The 18,842-nt window shown below is 49.3% G+C and overlaps 1 protein-coding gene across 11 annotated transcripts in view; it reads left to right on the top strand.

The window, feature by feature from the left end:
• Positions 1 to 18,784, top strand: part of ACACB (acetyl-CoA carboxylase beta) — a 63,000-nt gene extending 44,216 nt beyond the window's left edge. For all 11 annotated transcript variants that reach the window (XM_090062818.1, XM_090062817.1, XM_090062819.1 and 8 more), the window contains 21 exons: positions 254 to 295; positions 393 to 608; positions 822 to 977; positions 1,808 to 2,011; positions 3,381 to 3,536; positions 3,906 to 4,028; positions 4,989 to 5,258; positions 7,056 to 7,153; positions 8,555 to 8,675; positions 9,200 to 9,310; positions 10,087 to 10,230; positions 10,652 to 10,772; positions 10,931 to 11,027; positions 11,373 to 11,469; positions 11,659 to 11,794; positions 12,275 to 12,452; positions 13,374 to 13,486; positions 13,718 to 13,872; positions 14,526 to 14,696; positions 15,981 to 16,117; positions 16,336 to 18,784. In XM_090062818.1, coding sequence (XP_089918944.1) covers positions 254 to 295; positions 393 to 608; positions 822 to 977; positions 1,808 to 2,011; positions 3,381 to 3,536; positions 3,906 to 4,028; positions 4,989 to 5,258; positions 7,056 to 7,153; positions 8,555 to 8,675; positions 9,200 to 9,310; positions 10,087 to 10,230; positions 10,652 to 10,772; positions 10,931 to 11,027; positions 11,373 to 11,469; positions 11,659 to 11,794; positions 12,275 to 12,452; positions 13,374 to 13,486; positions 13,718 to 13,872; positions 14,526 to 14,696; positions 15,981 to 16,117; positions 16,336 to 16,462 — 2,973 coding nt within the window. In that variant the 3' untranslated portion in view covers positions 16,463 to 18,784. The remainder of the gene's footprint in view (positions 1 to 253; positions 296 to 392; positions 609 to 821; positions 978 to 1,807; positions 2,012 to 3,380; positions 3,537 to 3,905; positions 4,029 to 4,988; positions 5,259 to 7,055; positions 7,154 to 8,554; positions 8,676 to 9,199; positions 9,311 to 10,086; positions 10,231 to 10,651; positions 10,773 to 10,930; positions 11,028 to 11,372; positions 11,470 to 11,658; positions 11,795 to 12,274; positions 12,453 to 13,373; positions 13,487 to 13,717; positions 13,873 to 14,525; positions 14,697 to 15,980; positions 16,118 to 16,335) is intronic.
• The last annotated feature ends 58 nt before the right edge of the window (positions 18,785 to 18,842 follow it).

Raw genomic sequence — 18,842 nt, 5'->3', positions numbered from 1 at the left:
ACTCATTGTGTTACATGTTATAGTAAGGATTTCCTAGAGTGGAAAGCTTGACCATTTACTTTACTAACTCAGACATTTTTTTGTTGTGAGAGGTGAGTTAACACAGGTATTCCAGGTTGCTTTCTCTGCTGGCTTTACTATTTCTTATTTAATTTTTTTTCCCCTAGGGCATCCAAGAAATGACAGTTTCTTGTTTGAGGGCTGACTTAGTTTTACCAATATGTCATCGTCTTCCCCTCCTCTTCTCTTACAGAGAGAATTCCCGAAGTTTTTTACATTCAGAGCAAGAGACGAGGTAGGGCTTCCTTGTCTGAGGTCTCTCATGTCACGGCGGGACTCAGAGGCGTGCTCCCCAGGTCACATGGGGTTGCGTTCTCTTTTCTCTCTCCCAGTTTGCAGAAGACCGGATTTATCGGCACTTGGAACCGGCCCTGGCCTTCCAGTTGGAGCTGAGCCGCATGCGTAACTTTGACCTGACCGCTATCCCTTGTGCCAACCACAAGATGCATCTCTACCTGGGGGCTTCCAAGGTGGCAGAGGGGGCAGAAGTGACCGACCACCGGTTCTTCATACGAGCCATCGTGCGCCACTCAGACCTTATCACAAAGGTAATGAGGGCACAGCAGCCGATGCACTGTGGCTTGGAACGGGTGCTACATTGGTCTCTCTTGCCCGTGAGGTCTTTGCAACGGGCTGGTGGAGCGGGTGATGATTTGCACGTGTGGGAGCTGAAGGCAATGCTTTGCTCAGAGTAATCGGATTAGGGAAAAGTCCCTGTCCTCAGCGTGGTGGGTTTGCTGCTCTCTCTGGCCCCCTTGCAGGAAGCCTCGTTCGAGTACCTGCAGAACGAGGGGGAGCGGTTGCTCCTGGAAGCCATGGACGAGCTGGAGGTGGCCTTCAACAACACGAGTGTCCGCACAGATTGTAACCACATCTTCCTCAACTTTGTGCCAACTGTTGTCATGGACCCCTCCAAGGTGAGCCCTCCCCGGTGAACGGGGGCTTTTCCTGCACAGAGGTTCTGTGGGAAGACGGGATCGCAGCGGTGGCTTGTTGTAGGGGTAGTCATAGAGGGGAGCATGGCTTCCCCGACACGCTGCTGTCCCGTGCTGGTATGTTCTCCGCCAGCCCTGCTCTAGTACAAGGCTGTAGGGTTCATAACCTTGGCCTCATCCCGGCAGCATCACTGAGCACTTTACCTCCCGTGCAATGTGCACGGAGGGAATGTAAGCACTGCTAACTCGGGAGATACTGAGCTCTCTAATGTTTATAAATGAATTAGCATTTTATGAGTAGACCTGCAGGTATTTGGCAGGTAAAATGGCTGCCCACCAGCATTTGGGTGACACCCTGGTTCTTTCCCGCAACCCTGGCTTGGCAGCTGCTAAAGAAACAGCACCGCCAGGCTCCCAACAAGAAGGGAGGGAGGAAAAATATCTCACACAAAGAGGTTTTTCTACTCAGGGCCAACAGATGAGGCAGGGTCTGGTTCTCTCTTGCTGGGACCGTCTCATAGCAATGCCGGCCCTCAGAGAAGGGAGGTGACAGCGTGGGACCCAGCCATGGTGCACCTTGCATTTTCCCTTACTGGTGTGACTTTAAGTTGTCTGCCAGTTGCGCGTGTGTGCGTGTGTAAACTGAAGTGAGGAAGGGCAAGGGGTGCTTTTTGGCTCAGGCACACGTGGGCACATGTTGCCCAGAGGGCTGCTGTCCTGCTGTCCGGAGAATGGGAGGCATGTCTGATAGGAGCCATTTGAGATGTCGCCACTCCAGCAGCTCAGAGAGTTTCTGGCCCATGTGTCCCCAGATAGAGGAGTCAGTCCGCTCCATGGTGATGCGCTACGGGAGCCGCTTGTGGAAACTGCGGGTCCTGCAGGCCGAAGTGAAGATCAACATCCGCCTGATGCCGACAACCGAGGCGATTCCCATCCGCCTCTTCCTGGCCAACGAGTCTGGCTACTACTTGGATATTAGTCTCTACAAAGAAGTGAAGGACTCCAGCACGGGGAATGTGTGTAACTGAGGCTAGAGCAAGTACTTGGTGTGAACCAGCCAATAGTCCCTAGGCTTCCCTCTGGTATTTAGGGATGAACAGTTGCTGAGGGGTTGGGTTCAGCTGAGGCTTCAAGAGCTGGGGACTGCCTCTCTCCAAGGGTCGGCATTCCTGCAACCACGGTAGCAAGTCCATGGCCAAGCTGTCACTAAGGGTGCAGACACACGTAACAACTGAACCCTTCCAAATGGCACGGATTAGCAACCAGTTTGCAGTTGCATGAAGTGCTGTGGCTCTGGTACCAGGGGTGGGAAGGGCAGCACTCAGCTGAGCATGCCTTGCAGGTAGAGGGTGGAAAGTGCTTGCATCCATGTTTTGGGAGTCCCAGGGAGTAGCTGGGAATATTTTCACGTGTCTGCCTTCCCTTCTCTCCTGACTATGAGTTCAATAAACTTCAGTAGCTTGCACTTGACTGCAGTGTGCTTGCCTAACTTGGGGAGGGTGTAGGGCAGTGCTATGACCCACATTTTGGGGCCCCCAGGGGCTGGGGGTGTGTTGGTGAGGGGCCACGGTTGAGCAGGAAGTCGGGGCATATAAGAAAGATAGTGTGTATTGACTGGGCAGTGTAGGAGAGCACACTGATAAAGAGTGCCAACAAAAGGAAAAAAAAAAGCGGGGCAGGTTGAAGCAGTCGAGTTCTGATTGCACACCAGAGCATTTAGTTGCAGCCGTTTGTGTGGGGTGAAGAGCAGTGCAGTGTGGGCTGCCTGGAGGACCAACCAGAGGTATGTCACGGAGTACCTGGTATCTGCACATAAACACTGAACCAGATCACAGTGATCCAGTTCAAAATAGTGCTTGATTTTCCAGGTATGCTTTTGAACCATTCCAAGCGGCTTTACATCAGTTTAAACAGGCTTGTGCATCTGTCCACGTCAAGTTTCAACTGCATTAAAACCACTCTTTAAGTGTTGTGCATGTAAGCCACGCCACGCTCTAGCTGCTTCGAGCCACAAGGTGCCATTGGGAATAAAGCTCTGCTTCTTCTACTGCACTTGAGCTCAAGGGGGCATGCTGCCTGCATTTAGCTGTATGGGATTTAGGCCTCATGTCTAGGCAAGTGCAAAGACATGGGGGCAGATGCAACCAGGTTGTTACAGTACTGGTGGGGATGTCCGTACCAACCAGGGATGCTGCTGTACCGCTCTGAGTCTGGTCCTTATGATGAGAATGGTGAGATGGGGTCTGTTGTTACCAGTCTCATAGACCATAAGCCTTCTAACATGTCAAAGCAGCAAGCCATACTCAACTTCTGAGTGCCTGCCTTTTAACTGATTAATGAGCAGTCGGTGGGTGTGGGGGACGCTGACTCCACCCTTCTCTTTAGATCATGTTCCACTCCTATGGAGACAAGCAAGGGCCACTGCACGGGATGCTGATCAACACGCCGTACGTCACAAAGGACCTGCTTCAGTCCAAGAGATTCCAGGCACAGTCTCTGGGCACGACCTACGTGTACGACTTCCCCGAAATGTTCAGGCAGGTCAGTCATGCTAAGGAGAAGTCTGATGCATTTCCATGATCTGTTTTCTCCTTCTATGTCTATCCGTTTTGGGCAAAAAATAACTCTCCTCGCTACTTTTTATTGGCCTGGAGAACGCTTTCTCATAGGCAAGATGTTTTCTAAGGCACAAATCGGGAAAGCCCTGCTGAAGCAGCACCAGGTGTGAGGAGCTCAATAAGAAAGTCCCAGCATGAAGAGAAACACAGCAAAGTCAAGCTGGCAGTAGTTCAAGTCCCTTTACTTAACTGACTACAAGGCTGCCATATAGGTGCACATTTGCCAAGCAGCAACACATGCTTTTGGCTCCATCGGTTTTGTTTGTGTTAATGGCCTCTGGTCCCTCCACAGGCTCTCTTCAAGCTCTGGGGCTGTACCGAGAGCTGTTCCAAAGACGTCCTCACCTACACCGAGTTAGTGTTGGATTCCCAGGGGCAGCTGGTACAGATGAACAGACTCCCTGGTGGAAATAAGGTAGGAGCGAGATTGACAGAGAAAAAAAGACAGGAGAGGTTGAGGGGCTGAACTGGAAAAGGGAGCAGCGTGGGAAGAGCTGAAGAGAACAGTGCGGAGAAAAGGGGAGACGGAGGCAGAGAAGGAAGTGGATGCTGAAGGCAGCGCAGGAAAGCACTGTGCGATGGGGAGGGAGGAGGGAGTGGAGTGGAGCCGCAGTGAACAGTGGAAGAAAGAGGTATAAAGTACTGTAATACCCATTGACTCTCATGCAGAAAACCAACTAAATATGGTACCCAGTGAAGAATGGGCAACTGTTTCTTCCTTTTAAGTGGAAGACAGTAGATGTTCACCTTATAGACTAACCAAAGTAGAGATCTCTCTGTCTCCTTTGGTTCATCTGTAAGCTGCTAATCTACCCTGCCTGCCATTTGACTTCAGACTAATACAGCTAACTACATCTCTCTTCCTTTTAACTCAGGACTGTGACAACACAGGGGTTTTTCCCCCCGATGTAGTCATTAGAGTAGGAGTCGTCGAGTACATTTCTCAAGCTCAGTCCTTGGTGTTGGGTGGTTTGACTGATGCTTTGGGCTGGAGGTTGTCTTCTCGCCTAGCAAGACACTGCGTGTGGGGTTCACCGCATGTTGTGTCTCGGAGACATGAACTACAAACGGTGGTTGCCAGCTTAGTCAGGGGTGCTTTCATTGTGAAGCTTTGGCAGCCATGACTCCGATTAAGAATGTGTTTCTACACCAGAAATATCCCTGATTCCCAGATGTTCTTGCCAGTTGCAAGAAGCCTCAAGTGGAACAAAAACTTGGCCTGCGTTGCATTTTTAAAGTACGGTGAATGCAGCTAGGAGTCAGGGGTGTAGGGAGAGCCATTAATTGACCTTCAAAGAGCCAAAGAGGAGCCTCCTGCCATGGTCCACCCCCTCTGGAGAAGCCGCCCTCCTCAGCTGCCTGTTGTTTTGGGCAGGTGGGGATGGTGGCTTTCAAAATGAAGCTGAAAACCCCCGAGTATCCGAGCGGCCGGGACATCATCGTCATAAGCAACGACATCACGCACAAGATTGGCTCCTTCGGACTCAAGGAGGACCTCCTCTTCCTGAGAGCGTCGGAGCTGGCCCGTGCAGAGGGCATCCCCCGTGTCTACATTGCGGCGAACAGCGGGGCACGGATGGGGCTTGCCGAGGAGCTAAAGTACATATTCCAGGTGGCCTGGGTGGACCCTGCTGACCCCAACAAGGTGTGTACATTTGTCCTGCTGTGGTCAGAGGGAAAATGACCTCTGTGATAGACATCATTTAGGAATCAAAAGGGTAAATGAATGAGGAAATAGCTCCCGTGAGGTTAAATGGGCCTGCATAGCCATGGTATTGCACTGTAAGCACACAGATAGGCTGTATCCACTTCTCTCTTTGCTTGTGAGAAGACCCCTCTTCTTCTGCATGCCCAGAGACCCCTCCGCTCCTGTGTGGTGTCTGGTCCTCCTATAACCAAGCAGGGAAAATGGAAGATAGAAACCAAAATGCATCTTTGGAAGCAAGCAACAAGGCTGAGTTTGAAGTCAGGTTTTTAAAGGGGGTTTAGGCATGTGCCTGCCTTTGAAATCATGGGAAATGATTTCATTGATTTCATTTCAATGATTACCTTGTCATGCATCCACAGATGCATCTTGAGCAGGTCCAAAGAGGTGATCCTCCCCCTCTGTGCGGCACTGGTCAGGCCACAGCTGGAGTACTGCGTCCAGTTCTGGGCGCCGCACTTCAGGAGGGACGTGGACAGCATGGAGAGGGTCCAGAGGAGGCCACTCGCATGATCGGGGGGCAGCAGGGCAGGCCCTACGAGGAGAGGCGACGGGACCTGAACCTGTTCAGCCTCCAAAAGAGAAGGCTGAGGGGGATCTAGTGGCCTGTTATAAACTAGTCAGGGGGGATCAGCAGGCACTGGGGGAGTCCCTGTTCCCCCGAGCACCACCAGGAGTGACCAGGAATAATGGTCACAAGCTGGCAGAGGGCAGGTTTAAGCTAGACATCAGGAGGCGACTTCACGGTCAGGGCGACTAGGATCTGGAACCAACTTCCAAGAGAAGTGGTGCTGGCTCCTACCCTGGGGGGCTTTAAGAGGAGGTTGGATGAACTTCTTGCTGGGGTTGTTTGACCCCCAGTATTGTCTCCTGTCATGGCAGGGGGTCGGACTAGATGATCTACTCAGGTCCCTTCTGACCCTAGAAACTACGAAACTATGAAATTAGGTGCCTGGATACCTCTCTAAAATGTGACCTTTAGCCCTTCTTCTGTCTGAGGGCTCAGACATTACTGCAGTCAGAAATTACAATGGGTGGGATTTTCAGATGCTGGAATGGCCAAGGGAACCCTGGCCCCACTTCTCAAATATAATTTAGGGGTTTCAACCTCATTGAAAGGTCACGGGACATTGAGTTTATGTTGTGAACCCTGGGACCAAGACCTCTCAAGTCATTTCAGTGCTTGCAGCTTAAAGGCTCCCCACGTAGTCCCAGAGCCTCTCACTGAGCATCTGCATGTGCTCTGTTGTAGTGGAGATGCATACGCTACTCAGCGGGTCCCAAACTCTGACAAATTGTGCACCACCAATTTAAAATGATACAACCTTAAGTGCCACCAGCAAATGTTTGTCATATAAAGTAATTATAGTAAGTCTGTTAATGCGTACCACTGGCAGGTTGTCTGCGTACCACTGGTGGTACCCGTACCACAGACTGGGAACCGCTGTGCACTCTTGAGCACCTCTGCATAATGTGGTAGCAAATGCTAGTGTGGTGAAATTTTGCATGTATAGCTCACGCACAGGTAAAACTAATGCTGTGTCCTTCTTGAACATCAGTTGGCAAAGTAAGTGCCCAGTTTTAGGACAGTTAATTAGAATTTTAAGCTACCAATCTGTAAAACATAACTTGTGCTCCGAGCTCCCCAGACTTGTACCATAACAGACTCCAGTTTTTGCGGGGTAGCAAGTTGCCTGTGTGAAAGACTGAGCTAATTCTCTCCCTCTCTCTTTGAAGGGGTTCAAGTACCTGTACCTGACTCCGCAGGACTACACAAGGATCAGCTCCATGAACTCAGTGCACTGTGAGCATGTGGAGGAAGGAGGCGAGTCCAGGTGAATAAAAAGAAACTCAAGGCACTGTCTTATCCTGGTGTGGAGTTAAGGAAAACTGGCTCTTTGTGTGGAGCAGAGGTTCGTGGGGATGATGTTTCTCTGTAACAGAAGTCAGCCGACACATAAGCAGGTTATGAAGAGATGCAGGGCAATTAAAGATCATGTCTGCTGGGGGAAGGGCAAGAACAAATTGGCTTAATAGGCAAGAAAGAAGCTGCGGGTTGTATGTTAGGAACATTTCCCAGATGCTGAGGCTTGTGAAGCGTTGGGCGGGCGTGACAAAGTTTCACTGGTGGCTCATGAGTGTGGTCTAGGCAGGCACCTGATGGGAACAGTCTAGCTACATTTAGATCATCGAGGGCTGCACTAAATGATCTGTGGAGGGCACTCCCAGCCTGACCTTTCTGCGAATCCGGCATGTGGGTGTCAGCGCCAGGAGGAAGGACAATGCTCCAAGTGGATGTTCCCCTGCAGGGACGGGTGTCAGTCCTGCTAGCTGGTTTCTCCATCCCGGGATTTCTTATTAGAGACCGACCACTTACAAAATTTCTGCATTTGTGTAGGAGCTGCTTGTCATGGTTGCTAGCTCTCTTTAAACTGCCTTTCAGAGTGCCCTGCCATCAAGCGCTCTGCTGCTCACGGGGACCCGGTGGACATCCTGTAGACCAACACCACCCATAACGTTCTTTAATGAAGAAAAACAGGGGTGCCAACCTAGTTGTGCGGCTGCCTGTAGCCGGTTGCAGTTTCCAACAGGCAGAGCTGTCGCCCCTCAGTTATCAGGAGTGTACTGACCCACCAGAAATGGAGCTAGAGGTGGGGGGGTTAGGGTAATGGCTAGGAGGTGCCTGTTGGTACATCTGCACTGTCTCCCAGTGGGCTTGGGCGTTCGTCTGACCCAACCATACGTGTGCAGCGGACAGCTCATAGCAGGTACCAGCACATGCCTCAGCACTGCTGTGTCTTGGGAGACACCACCTGCCTGGTGGTAGGCCTTGCATTTGTAGCCCCTCCAAACCGTCTACTCCACAAGTGTGTGGAGCCAGTGGACAGGGCTCATATCTTGGCCTGCTCAAGCACCCATGCATTCGGCTCTCTTTGGCTTGCCCCAGCTCGGTGGCTGAGAGCTGCTGAGTTTCCTGTCCCACAGAGCTCTTGGGAGTTCAGGGAAGAGGCTCCAAACAGGACTGGATCCATATTTCAGCTCCCACAAACCCACCCCTCTTGGGGGTGGAGGTAAGTAAGGCACAAAAAGGAGAAGTGCGAATCCAGTGTGGCAGAGCCAGGATTCAAACTCGGGTCTGCAGGGCTCAGCCCAGTGCCTTCCTTGCATTAAATTGGGAAAACTACTGTCATCTTTGATCTTACCTGCTCTAGAGTGTCTCTCCTGGTTTCCCACAGGTACATCCTCACAGATATCATTGGCAAAGAGGAAGGATTGGGCGTGGAGAACCTGCGCGCTGCTGGCACCATTGCTGGGGAGACCTCTTGTGCATACGATGAAATTGTGACCATTAGCATGGTAGGGCTTTCGCTGTCTTCTACTCACTGTTTCATCCTGTGCGTCTTTCACCTTGTTTCCTGTCTAGGATGCACAGCCCCTCTGGTACTCGCTTTCCAAGCCATGTCTGGGAGCTCAACAAGGTGACTCCTATTTGGTCAACGAAAACGGAGAAAAATATAGGATGTGGAGTCTTCTTGAACTGACTTAAGCATCAATATTCAGAAGTTCTCAGAGTTGCAAACTGCTTAGAACTGGCTTTTTAAACTAGAAGCCCAGCAGTTTGCTTCAACACACGCACTATTCAGTGGAAGAAAAACAGAATAGTCTGCTATAAATTGGCAGCTAGGAAGCTACAACATCAGAATGGACAATGTCATTCAGTCACTTAGACTGTGATACTATGAGCATGTAGATGAAAAGGACTAAGTGCAATTTCTGAATTATCTTTCCACCTTGGTGACGGGGAAATGCAGAGTGCTGTTGACTCTTGTTCACAATTGCATCACTCTGTGTCAGTAATTCTTCAATTCTTTGTCTATTAGGTGACCTGTCGTGCCATAGGAATTGGTGCTTATTTGACGAGGCTGGGCCAGCGAGTCATACAGGTGGAGAATTCCTACATCATTCTCACTGGGACCAAAGCTTTGAATAAGGTAATGAATAATCTAATTATACCCATTACTTGACTTATCCCCTAGAAACCGTCTTCTCTGGTGCTGAGTCGTCGTGCTGCTTTGCGACCCCAGAAAGGTTTGTCCTCTTCCCACCTCCAGAGCTTTTAGGTTTTTTAATTGGACATGTAACACTTCTCTCACACAGTTTCCACTGTGGTCCAGAAATGGCAATTTTTAAACTGAGTGAATTATTCATAGTATTTGTGCAAAGAAGAAACCAGTAGGAAAATTAATGTAAAGATAGCTCTTTGAATGAGAGCCTTATAATTCATTACCTAGTAGTGACTGCCAGCTCTGAAAGAGCTGGGCCGACGTGAACCCACACACCATGGGGTCTTTGCAACAGAGGTTGAGAGACATGAGACGTGTTCTGGCTGGGAGCAGAACATGTTCCCAGTCCCTAACTCTAGTCCAAAGACCTGCATATTTTGTGGGCTGTTTTGCCAGCCCGGTTTAACTTCAAGTGTGATTTTAAACTCATGTAGCTGAACCAATCCAAAAAAGCAGTGGTGGACACACTTACCGTGTGGATTTTTTAAAAAATGACGATCCTCTCTTCAGTTTAGCTTCAGTCAGTTTAGAGCAGGTTCAAATTAAATGCAAGGAAGTCCCTTGGCTTCTGTTAGGGAGGGAAGCCAGTTTACAATGCACAGAGGTATGTACTTGTCTAACTGAACAGATGTAAGGCACTTTAGAGAAAAGACCTACAGTTTAAGAAAAAGTGATAGACTTTGTCTGTGGATGATTTCAACCAGGTCCTGGGGCGTGAAGTCTACACATCCAATAACCAGCTGGGAGGCGTGCACATCATGCATAATAACGGTGTTTCCCATGTCACTGTCCCGGATGACTTCGAGGGGGTCTATACTGTCTTACAGTGGCTTTCATACATGCCAAAGGTAGGTAGCTACAACAGGATGGCAGTGGAGTGGCTACTCTGCTTGATCATCTCCAGTATGACTCCCTGGGCCCTGAGAAATCACGCCAAGTAGCTCTTTAGCACTGTTACGGGTACTGATGTGCCTCGGGGAGCTGCCGCCTTGCAGGCTTTTTTGCCTCTGTAATAAACTAGGCCTAAATGGGGGTGGTCACGTGCAGAGCCATGACTGGTAGGCTTGTGCAGTGGTCCCACCTACCTTTAGTCGTGTTAAATATTATCAATGCAAGTAGTGACTCTCCAGGAGGTGGGTCAGGGTTAGGGATCTGTCTGTAACAGCCTATGCAGCTTTGGAGCGGGGTGGGGAGGGAACGGAGAGTTCCTCCACTAGGACAGGCCGTGGCGTTAAGTTCAAGCAGGATTAGCAATCTTTTTTCTTATAGGACAATCACAGCCCAGTGCCTGCTACTGCCATAAGTGACCCCATAGAAAGAGAGATTGATTTTGTCCCTACCAAAGCGCCCTATGACCCCAGATGGCTGCTGGCCGGAAGACCCCATCCAAGTAAGTAAAGGTATTCTCACTCCAGCACCCTCCTGTCCTCTGTGTGTGTGCTGCCGTAACATCCTCCGGCCATTATTGTGGGGTTTTATTGCTGTTTGGCACAAAGGGCCATGAACTGCTGGGCAGAACGGCCTGACTGGCATTCTCTGATTTGGCAGCGGTCAAGGGGACCTGGCAGAGCGGCTTCTTTGATCACGGCTCATTCATGGAGATCATGAAGCCCTGGGCACAGACTGTCGTCACTGGCAGAGCAAGGTACCAGCCCGGCACAGCTTCTCCCTAGACCTGTGCACTCGCTGAGAGCCACGTCCTGGTGGAATCGGCCTGGCTCCAACCTCTAGGGTTGTTGATGTGTGAGGCAAGCTGGAATCGATTGCCAAGTTACCCACATGCAGGACAGCTGGCGTGCAGCCAGGCAGCACTGGCGATGGCAGGGATCTGCCAGGGCCCTGCCTGCGGCTGAAGGCCTCCTGGGAGCAGGTTCAAGGGTACCTGTGGAGTGACTTTCCTACACCACGGGGGGAGGAGGGAAGGGCTGAGCCGGCACAAGCGAAAGCTCCTCTCTGCTCCAGCACCTGACCTGACTGCTGGTCTCTGCAGGCTGGGAGGGATTCCCGTCGGTGTGATTGCTGTGGAGACCCGGAGCGTAGAGCTTACGATACCCGCTGACCCGGCCAACCTGGACTCCGAAGTAAAGGTATGTGAGGAATCATCATGAGCCTCTGCACTGTTGCTGGGGCCGTGCTCTGTAGGGAAGGAAATCCGAGTCATCCGGCCACTTTGCACAGGGCTTGCAAGGTTACCAGAGCCATCGGCCTTCTCACTAGTATCTGAATTCCCAGAGCCGTGAGGTGCAACCAGCACCCTCCTGCCCACTCTCTTTCAGATAGTCCAGCAAGCCGGGCAAGTCTGGTTCTCGGATTCCTCCTTCAAAACTACCCAGGCTATGAAAGACTTCAACCGAGAGCACCTCCCTCTCCTGATCTTTGCAAACTGGCGGGGGTTCGCTGGTGGCATGAAAGGTGATTCCCGCTCAGGTCAGAGGTCTCTGGACAGGAGAAATGGCAGATCAGCCATGCGGCGCCCATTTGCAAGATGGCCAGGCCCTCTGGGATCCATGTCCCTTGAGGGGATGCTGATGGTGTGGTGCACCACCAAGAAATTCCCCTGCAGTGTGGAGGGAAGTGATTTCAATTGCTGGTCTGGGGGTGGTCTTTTTGGACCCATTTTTTCCCTGCAGAGGCAGCTCCCGTTGCCTCTGAAGGAGGGAAGCACCATGGGTCACTTTAGGTAAAAGTTTGGCAGCTTTAACCACTGGCTGCGAAGGACATGCCATGGTTTGCTGCAAGGTGGGGCCTGCCAGAGGTGAGATCCGAGATCTGGGGTGAGGAATGGTGACCTGGCACTGCTCTTGGGTATGTGTGTCCCAAGCCACAGTCAGCCTCACAGAGGGAGATGCATTGCCAGGAAGGGCTCATTGCAGCAGCGCATTCGTTTTGCAGACATGTACGATCAAATACTGAAGTTTGGGGCTCACATTGTTGACTGCGTCAGGCAGTTCAAGCAGCCTGTCCTAATCTACATCCCCCCACACGGTGAGCTGAGAGGAGGGTCTTGGGGGGTGCTCGACCCGACTATCAACCCTCTGTACGTGGAGCTTTATGTCGACAAGGAGAGCAGGTGAGCAGTGCTTCTCCTTTTCCCCTTGGTTTCCTGTCACCTATTCTGGCATTTTCCTTATGAGTTCCGAGTCAGCCTTCGGCTGAACCTGGTAGCCCTGCCTTGCCTGGCCTTGCAAGGGTTGAAAGAGGTGATGGACCCAGCATGTGGCCTCCCATCCCACATAGTGTGCATGTATCCTTCATAGCAGATGCCTCAATCTGAGAACAACGAGCTCTTCTTGGATAAATCCTTCCCAGCAAGCCATGGGGAACAGGGAAGGAATAGGCTAAATTCGACTAAACTGCGGAAGTTCCCACTTTGTACTTCCAAGTGGGAACTGCTATTAGAAATGATGGCCAAGAACCAATTGTTATTAATAAAAAAAAAAATGAGCAAATCTTAGTTGGTGTCGTTTTAAAACTCTGTAACAGATGACCTGCCTAGATGGGAGGCATGTTATGATTGGCAATAAAACAAGTACATGGTCCCTACTCTGAAGAGCTCTTTGATTCACTTGCTAGGTCTTGTAACACTCTGAGACTTACTCTTTTAATTGTTGTGAGTCAGCCCAAGCCACAAGCTGACAGCTAAAAATTATAGGATGCTAACACCATCTTACTGGATATTCTGTGAAGGCTGCCAGGATGAACAACCTAAATGATTTTTAATTATTATATTTTTATTATCCCCTTTTATCTTGGGTAAAAAATCATGGGCCTGACAGGCAAGTAGCAAAACAGACTTGAAAGAAAACCTCTGCAGAAATCCCACAGGTTTTTTAAGGGAAAGTCTGGTAGTTTTCCTATGTCCCTGCTCTTCCTCAGAAGAAACAAATTATTCCAAAAAAATATTGTGACTCTGGGAAGATTTTCCATGACTTCCTATGAAAATCTCTCCATGAGACTAACCATGACCTTTCCAAAACCACCTTGTACTTAGGGGAGGCATTTTAGAAGCTGAGGGAACCGTGGAAATCAAGTACCGAAGGAAAGATTTGGTAAAGACTATGAGAAGACTTGATGCAGTTTACGGCAGACTTGTTGAACAGTTGGGTAAGGAAAGAGTTTCTTCCTTTTCGCTTGTCCTCTGATTGATGTTGCTTTGCTTAAAGCATGAGACGAACGCTCTCGAGAAAAAATAGATAAGTAAATAATATCCGTGCTGAACTTTCAAGCCACTCCTGCGTAGCCTGAGATGTGATGTTACCTTGCTCCCTAGTTTGCAGCGAATTGAACCCAGAGTCTGACTGATAAGTGCCTTTTTTGTTTCCTGGGAGTATTCAGGGACCCCTGCGCTCTCTGAACCAGAGCGCAAGGAGCTGGAGAAGCAGCTGAGAGCCCGAGAGGAGCTGCTCTTGCCCATCTACCACCAGGTGGCGGTGCACTTTGCTGACCTTCACGACACGCCGGGGAAGATGCAAGAAAGAGGCGTTATCACAGTTAAGCAACCAGGCTTTGCTCTCGGGTCTTGTTTTGCTGTCACTAGTGAAGCCCAGGTGTTTGGCTTTCTGAAACCATGCTCAAGGCCGGCAGGGAACCCTTATCATGTCCTGGCAAGGGTGGGCAGGAACCTTGGAGAGCTGTGACCTGAAAGCATTGCTCTCTGAAGCCACCATCCCCACACCCAGCACCCAGCCACCATCCCTGCACCCAGCACCCAGCCACCATCCCTGCACCCAGCACCCAGCCATCATCCCCACACCCAGCAGGGTTCCTGCACCCAGCCACCATCCCCACACCCAGCACCCAGCCACCATCCCCACACCCAGCAGGGATGATTGCATTGTGGTACCCGGCTCAAAGCCTGGGTTATATCCCTGGGCAGTGTGGAAGGGAATTTAACTGGTCATCTGTGCTGGAGATGATGCTGGCTTTCCTTAGTGTTTAAAAGGCAGGGGTGCCGCAGTCGGTAGGGGCAGTCATGGGAGGGAAGGAGGGAGTCTTTGGACACAGCCACGAGAAGCAGACATCGCCTCCAATCTTGCATCTCCACCATTAATCGGAGAACACTTTATAGTGGAAGGTCAGCTGTTCCCTCCTCTCACCCCTCCACAGAGCCTGAATGTTGAGCTCTTTCCCTCTGCCCCACCAGGATATCCTGGAATGGAAGAATTCCCGCTTGTTCTTATACTGGCGTCTGCGGCGCCTGCTGCTGGAGGAGGTAGTGAAAGCAGAGATCCTGGAGGCAAACAGTGAGCTCAGCCACATCCACATCCAGTCCATGCTGCGCCGGTGGTTCATGGAGATGGAAGGGGCGGCAAAGGTATCTCTCCGTCTTGGCTGGTCTAGATGCTCCCACTGCTGGCTTGTCCTCCGCTGCCTCAGCACGTGCAGCAGCCCCCAGTGTCCGCTCGCGTTCGCACTTTGGCTCGGCTTGAATGTGTGGCTGGAGCTGTCGTCCTGAAACTTGGGACATTCTTGCCCCATTGAGCACCGAGGGGCAGGGACAAGGGAGCGGGCATGGAATCTGGGACTCTGTCCCTTCAAATCAGGGGACTCAAATTGGACGCGAGTGATCAAACATAAACAGGACAGACCTAAAGAAAAAAAAAGAAGTATGTTGTATTGTTAATCGCTTTAGAGTGAGGCAGGGTCTTGCGCTGGAGAGAGATGGGATTTCACGCCTCTGCTTTCAAGCAACACGGCAGCTGGTGTTGGTCTTAGAATTTAGGTTTTTGGGGCTTAGAGAAATTTTTAAGAGGTTGCCAAGCGCAATGTGAAGTGTATGTGCAAACTGGCCACCCTGGCAAGTGTTTCTTTACCCAGTAAGGTGCCAGAACCACCGCTCAGGGAGATAGAAGTAGGGGGAATTTAAATGAAGACAGAGTCCCCCCAAAAAGGAAACAATGTGAATTTAAGACTGTATCTTACCAGATCAACTTGAGCGCTTGATGAAATTCTAGGTGGAAAGACGAGCTATTCCGAGTCATGCGATGCAGTTGATACAGCTTTGCTAAGACTTACTCCTCAAGCTGAACTCCCTTTGCCTGTCACCAGTGCTGTTGTGATGGCAGCAAATGGGTTGCCTGACCCCAGGCTGAGCGCCAGCATAGAGAGGACTTTATGGAGTCGAGGGGAAGAGTCTACCAGTGTGCCGCTGGAGTCCCTGTTTAGCTCCAGTTTTACTTCACATCATCTTTAATTACTGAGCAGAGGGAATGAAGAGCAGGTCTGTGGAAGTAGTTGAGCTGGAAGAATTTAGGAATAGCAGAATGGATCGAGTAATCCAGAGTGAGCCAAAGAGAGGAGGTGGTTGGAATAGAAACTAAGTATTGACTTGAAAAACTGCAGGCGAGCACATCTGGGCATGGAGAGAATAACCCCAGAGTCTCTGCCATTTATTAGCCCCAAAAACCTGAATAATTAGCTAGCACCAAAGAAGCTGGAGTGCTGGGGAGAGGCAGGTAGAGAGGGAGAGGGTTACAAGGAGAACTTGCAAAGGGAGCAAGAAGGGAAGTAGGTCAGATGGCTTTGTAGGATGGCTTTCTCTCTTGGACGTGCGTGCACCCACACGAGCGTGCTGAACTACTCCTGGTACTTCTTATAGGGCTATCTCTGGGACAACAACCAGGTGGTGGTAGAATGGCTGGAGAAGCAGTTGCAGGAAGAGGACGGCATCCGATCAGCCATTCGGGAAAACATCAAGTACTTGAAACGCGATTATGCCCTCAAACATGTCCAGAGGTGAGTGGAGGAGGGCCCCCCTTGTCCCTGCCAACAGTAGATGGGAGGTGTGTAAATAAAAGCAACAAAATTAACCTGCCTCTGATGGGTATAAATGGCCAGGATAGCCTCGCTTGGAGTATGGCATGTGGCAGGGACTCCAGCAGTTTTGGCTCTTAGCTTGTAATATGCTGAACCATAACACCACCCTCCTTTTCCCTCTCTGGTCTGCCCTGCAGTGTGGTGCAAGTGAACCCCGAGATCGCCATGGACTGCATCATTCACATGACCCAGCACATCACCCAAGCTCAGCAGGCCCAGCTCGCTCAGCTCTTTTCCACAATAGAGAACCCCAACTCCCCCTGACCAAGGAGCCTGTCAGGGAGAGGAAGTGTGCAACGATAAGCTGCTCCTTCAGGACCAGATACTGTCTTCAACCCTAGTGCTGAAGTCCCAGCTCCGACTGCGTGCCTACCTAAAGGGTGCTGGAATTGCATTGTATACCACTAAGACAGACTTTTTCCAAATGTGTGTGCACGCCCTGTATTCATCATTTAAGAAAAATAATCCATTGTAGTGGCATCTTTTTGCAGAATTTGAATTCCCCCCAGATCTACCGGGGTATGGGCTGCGTGCTTGTCCCCAGCACGTGGCTGCTGCTCCAGCCAGGCTCCCAGTTCGTTTTAGAAACAAATTGGAAATCTTTTAAATTTCTTTCTGTTAAGCACAGTTTGTGATCCTTAAAAGTTCAGATGCACTTAGCCGCAAAGAATGAATGGAGCTGGGAATATTCTGTGTATGTATAAAGTACCTGAAAGGGGAATATTTTTATACTAGCATTTCACATTGGCGACCACCCATTACGATAAGGAAACCTCCTAAGCTTTAATGAATGGTATCAAATTGGGTGTTGCAGATGTTCAAACTCAACCACTCAGAAGCCATTGGGGAGCCATGGCAATGATTCCTAAATGATTACAAAAGCTATAACCAAAGACTTCCAGGAAGATTTCAAGAGCCATATGTTTTCAACCTGCTTTTTGCTTTTGTTTGGTGTCCGGGCCCCATTCTTGGGACAGGTCACGGGACTGCCCTAACAACCCTGTTTCCAGCAAGGAAATGAAAAGGGCGGTTGATTTTTTTTTTAAGTCTCATGTGTGATCTTGGGATTGTTCCAATGTCCCCCCCTCAGTCAACTTCCCATGAACACAGGTGCCTTATTTTTTACATGAATTAAAGTATTCCATTCCCAAACGTTGTACTGCAATAAAAGCAGCGGGCAAATCATAGGAAAGTCTTGGCTGGGTTTTCTAGTGTACAGCAGTTGCCAGGTCACTGAACAATTTGCTGAAATGTAGCTACAGAAGAGAAGCAACCCACCCTTTTACTAATTCAAAAAAACCACTCAGGTTAAGTATACTCTTGGGTGCTGGGAGCTGCACAACTACCAGTCCTGAACATGTCACGTCTCACCGCGATGGATTGATCGCCAGGGCTTTGTCATTGTGTGGTGTCTTAGGTAGGCTCTTGTGTAGTATCTGCAGGGAACTGAGAGGGAAACCAGTTACCTGGTTTAAATGCAGTCTTGGGGAAGCCACTGCTGGCCAATATCACAATTCCTGTTAGGCAGTTTTGGGATAAAACCAAAGAGAAGCACAGCTTCCAAGTGCCATTCTGAGGTTGGCCCCAGACTAACTTCACCACAGCGCATCTAGAATAACCCAAGGTTCGCACTAAGAAATATTTATTATTTATTAAAAAAAAATTTAAAACATCTTAAAAAGATACAGTCACATCAAATGATCCATATTCACATTGCTTGGTTTTCAAAACGGGGCTGCTTTAAACAATAAGTGTCGGCACGGAGCATCGCGCCATTTCCAAAGAGGTTAGTACTTATGTGCATATTTGAAAAGAGATATACGCATAAGTCGGTAGAACATTTAATCTTCATAATGTTGACTTTCAACAAGAAAATACCACTGGCCATTTCAGTGGGAGAGGCTCATGCCTTCTACACCTTCAGTCGATTGGTATGTAGAATTTAGCAAGCACTGTACAACTTGATTTTCCTGCTGCTTTTCAACGCATAGACTTGAACAAGTGGTGAGGTTTTCTTTGTCAGAGCATCCCTAGTCATAATTTCACGCCGGGAATTTTTTCTTTTGAAAATAAGTAGATGCAATGCTTTGAAATAACAAAGGAGTGTTAAAATGCAATTGAACCACAGTCATAAGCAAAATGTAAAAAATAAATAGTCTTTCAGTTACAGAGATATAAGTAAGCTAGACACTACATGCAAGTGGAACTTAGCATTTGCTTCCCTTCACTCTTCATGGTTGAACTCCTTCAAATTCCATTTGAAAACATTACCAAATACAAATCGGTTGTCAAAAGGCAAAATACGGACGGGTCCTTGTACAGTTAAAAATATTTGGTCTCTGATTTTATTCTTTCCTTTTTTAAAAAAAAGATATTTCACAGTATCAAAAGTGCTTGTTTTAAATGAGGCTTTCAAAGAGAAACTGAAGTGTAAGAAAAGTGATTCAAAACATTGCGTTTGCAACTTTGAATAATTTAGTTAATGCAAAACAGGGTTATCACAGTGTTTCTTAAAAACTGAACAGTGCTCGTTTTACATCATTTTTTCTCTTCATTACAATAAATAAATAAATTTACAAATAATAATACTGCCTAGCACAAGAATCAAGAGAAGCACGATACGCAGGATCTATTGTAACAAACC

Source organism: Crocodylus siamensis, chromosome 9 (genome assembly GCF_052110815.1).
Source record: "Crocodylus siamensis isolate JL-2025a chromosome 9, ASM5211081v1, whole genome shotgun sequence".
Lineage (NCBI taxonomy): Eukaryota > Metazoa > Chordata > Crocodylia > Crocodylidae > Crocodylus > Crocodylus siamensis.
Note: the sequence above shows the minus strand (reverse complement) of the source record. Positions and strands in the feature narration are given on the sequence as shown.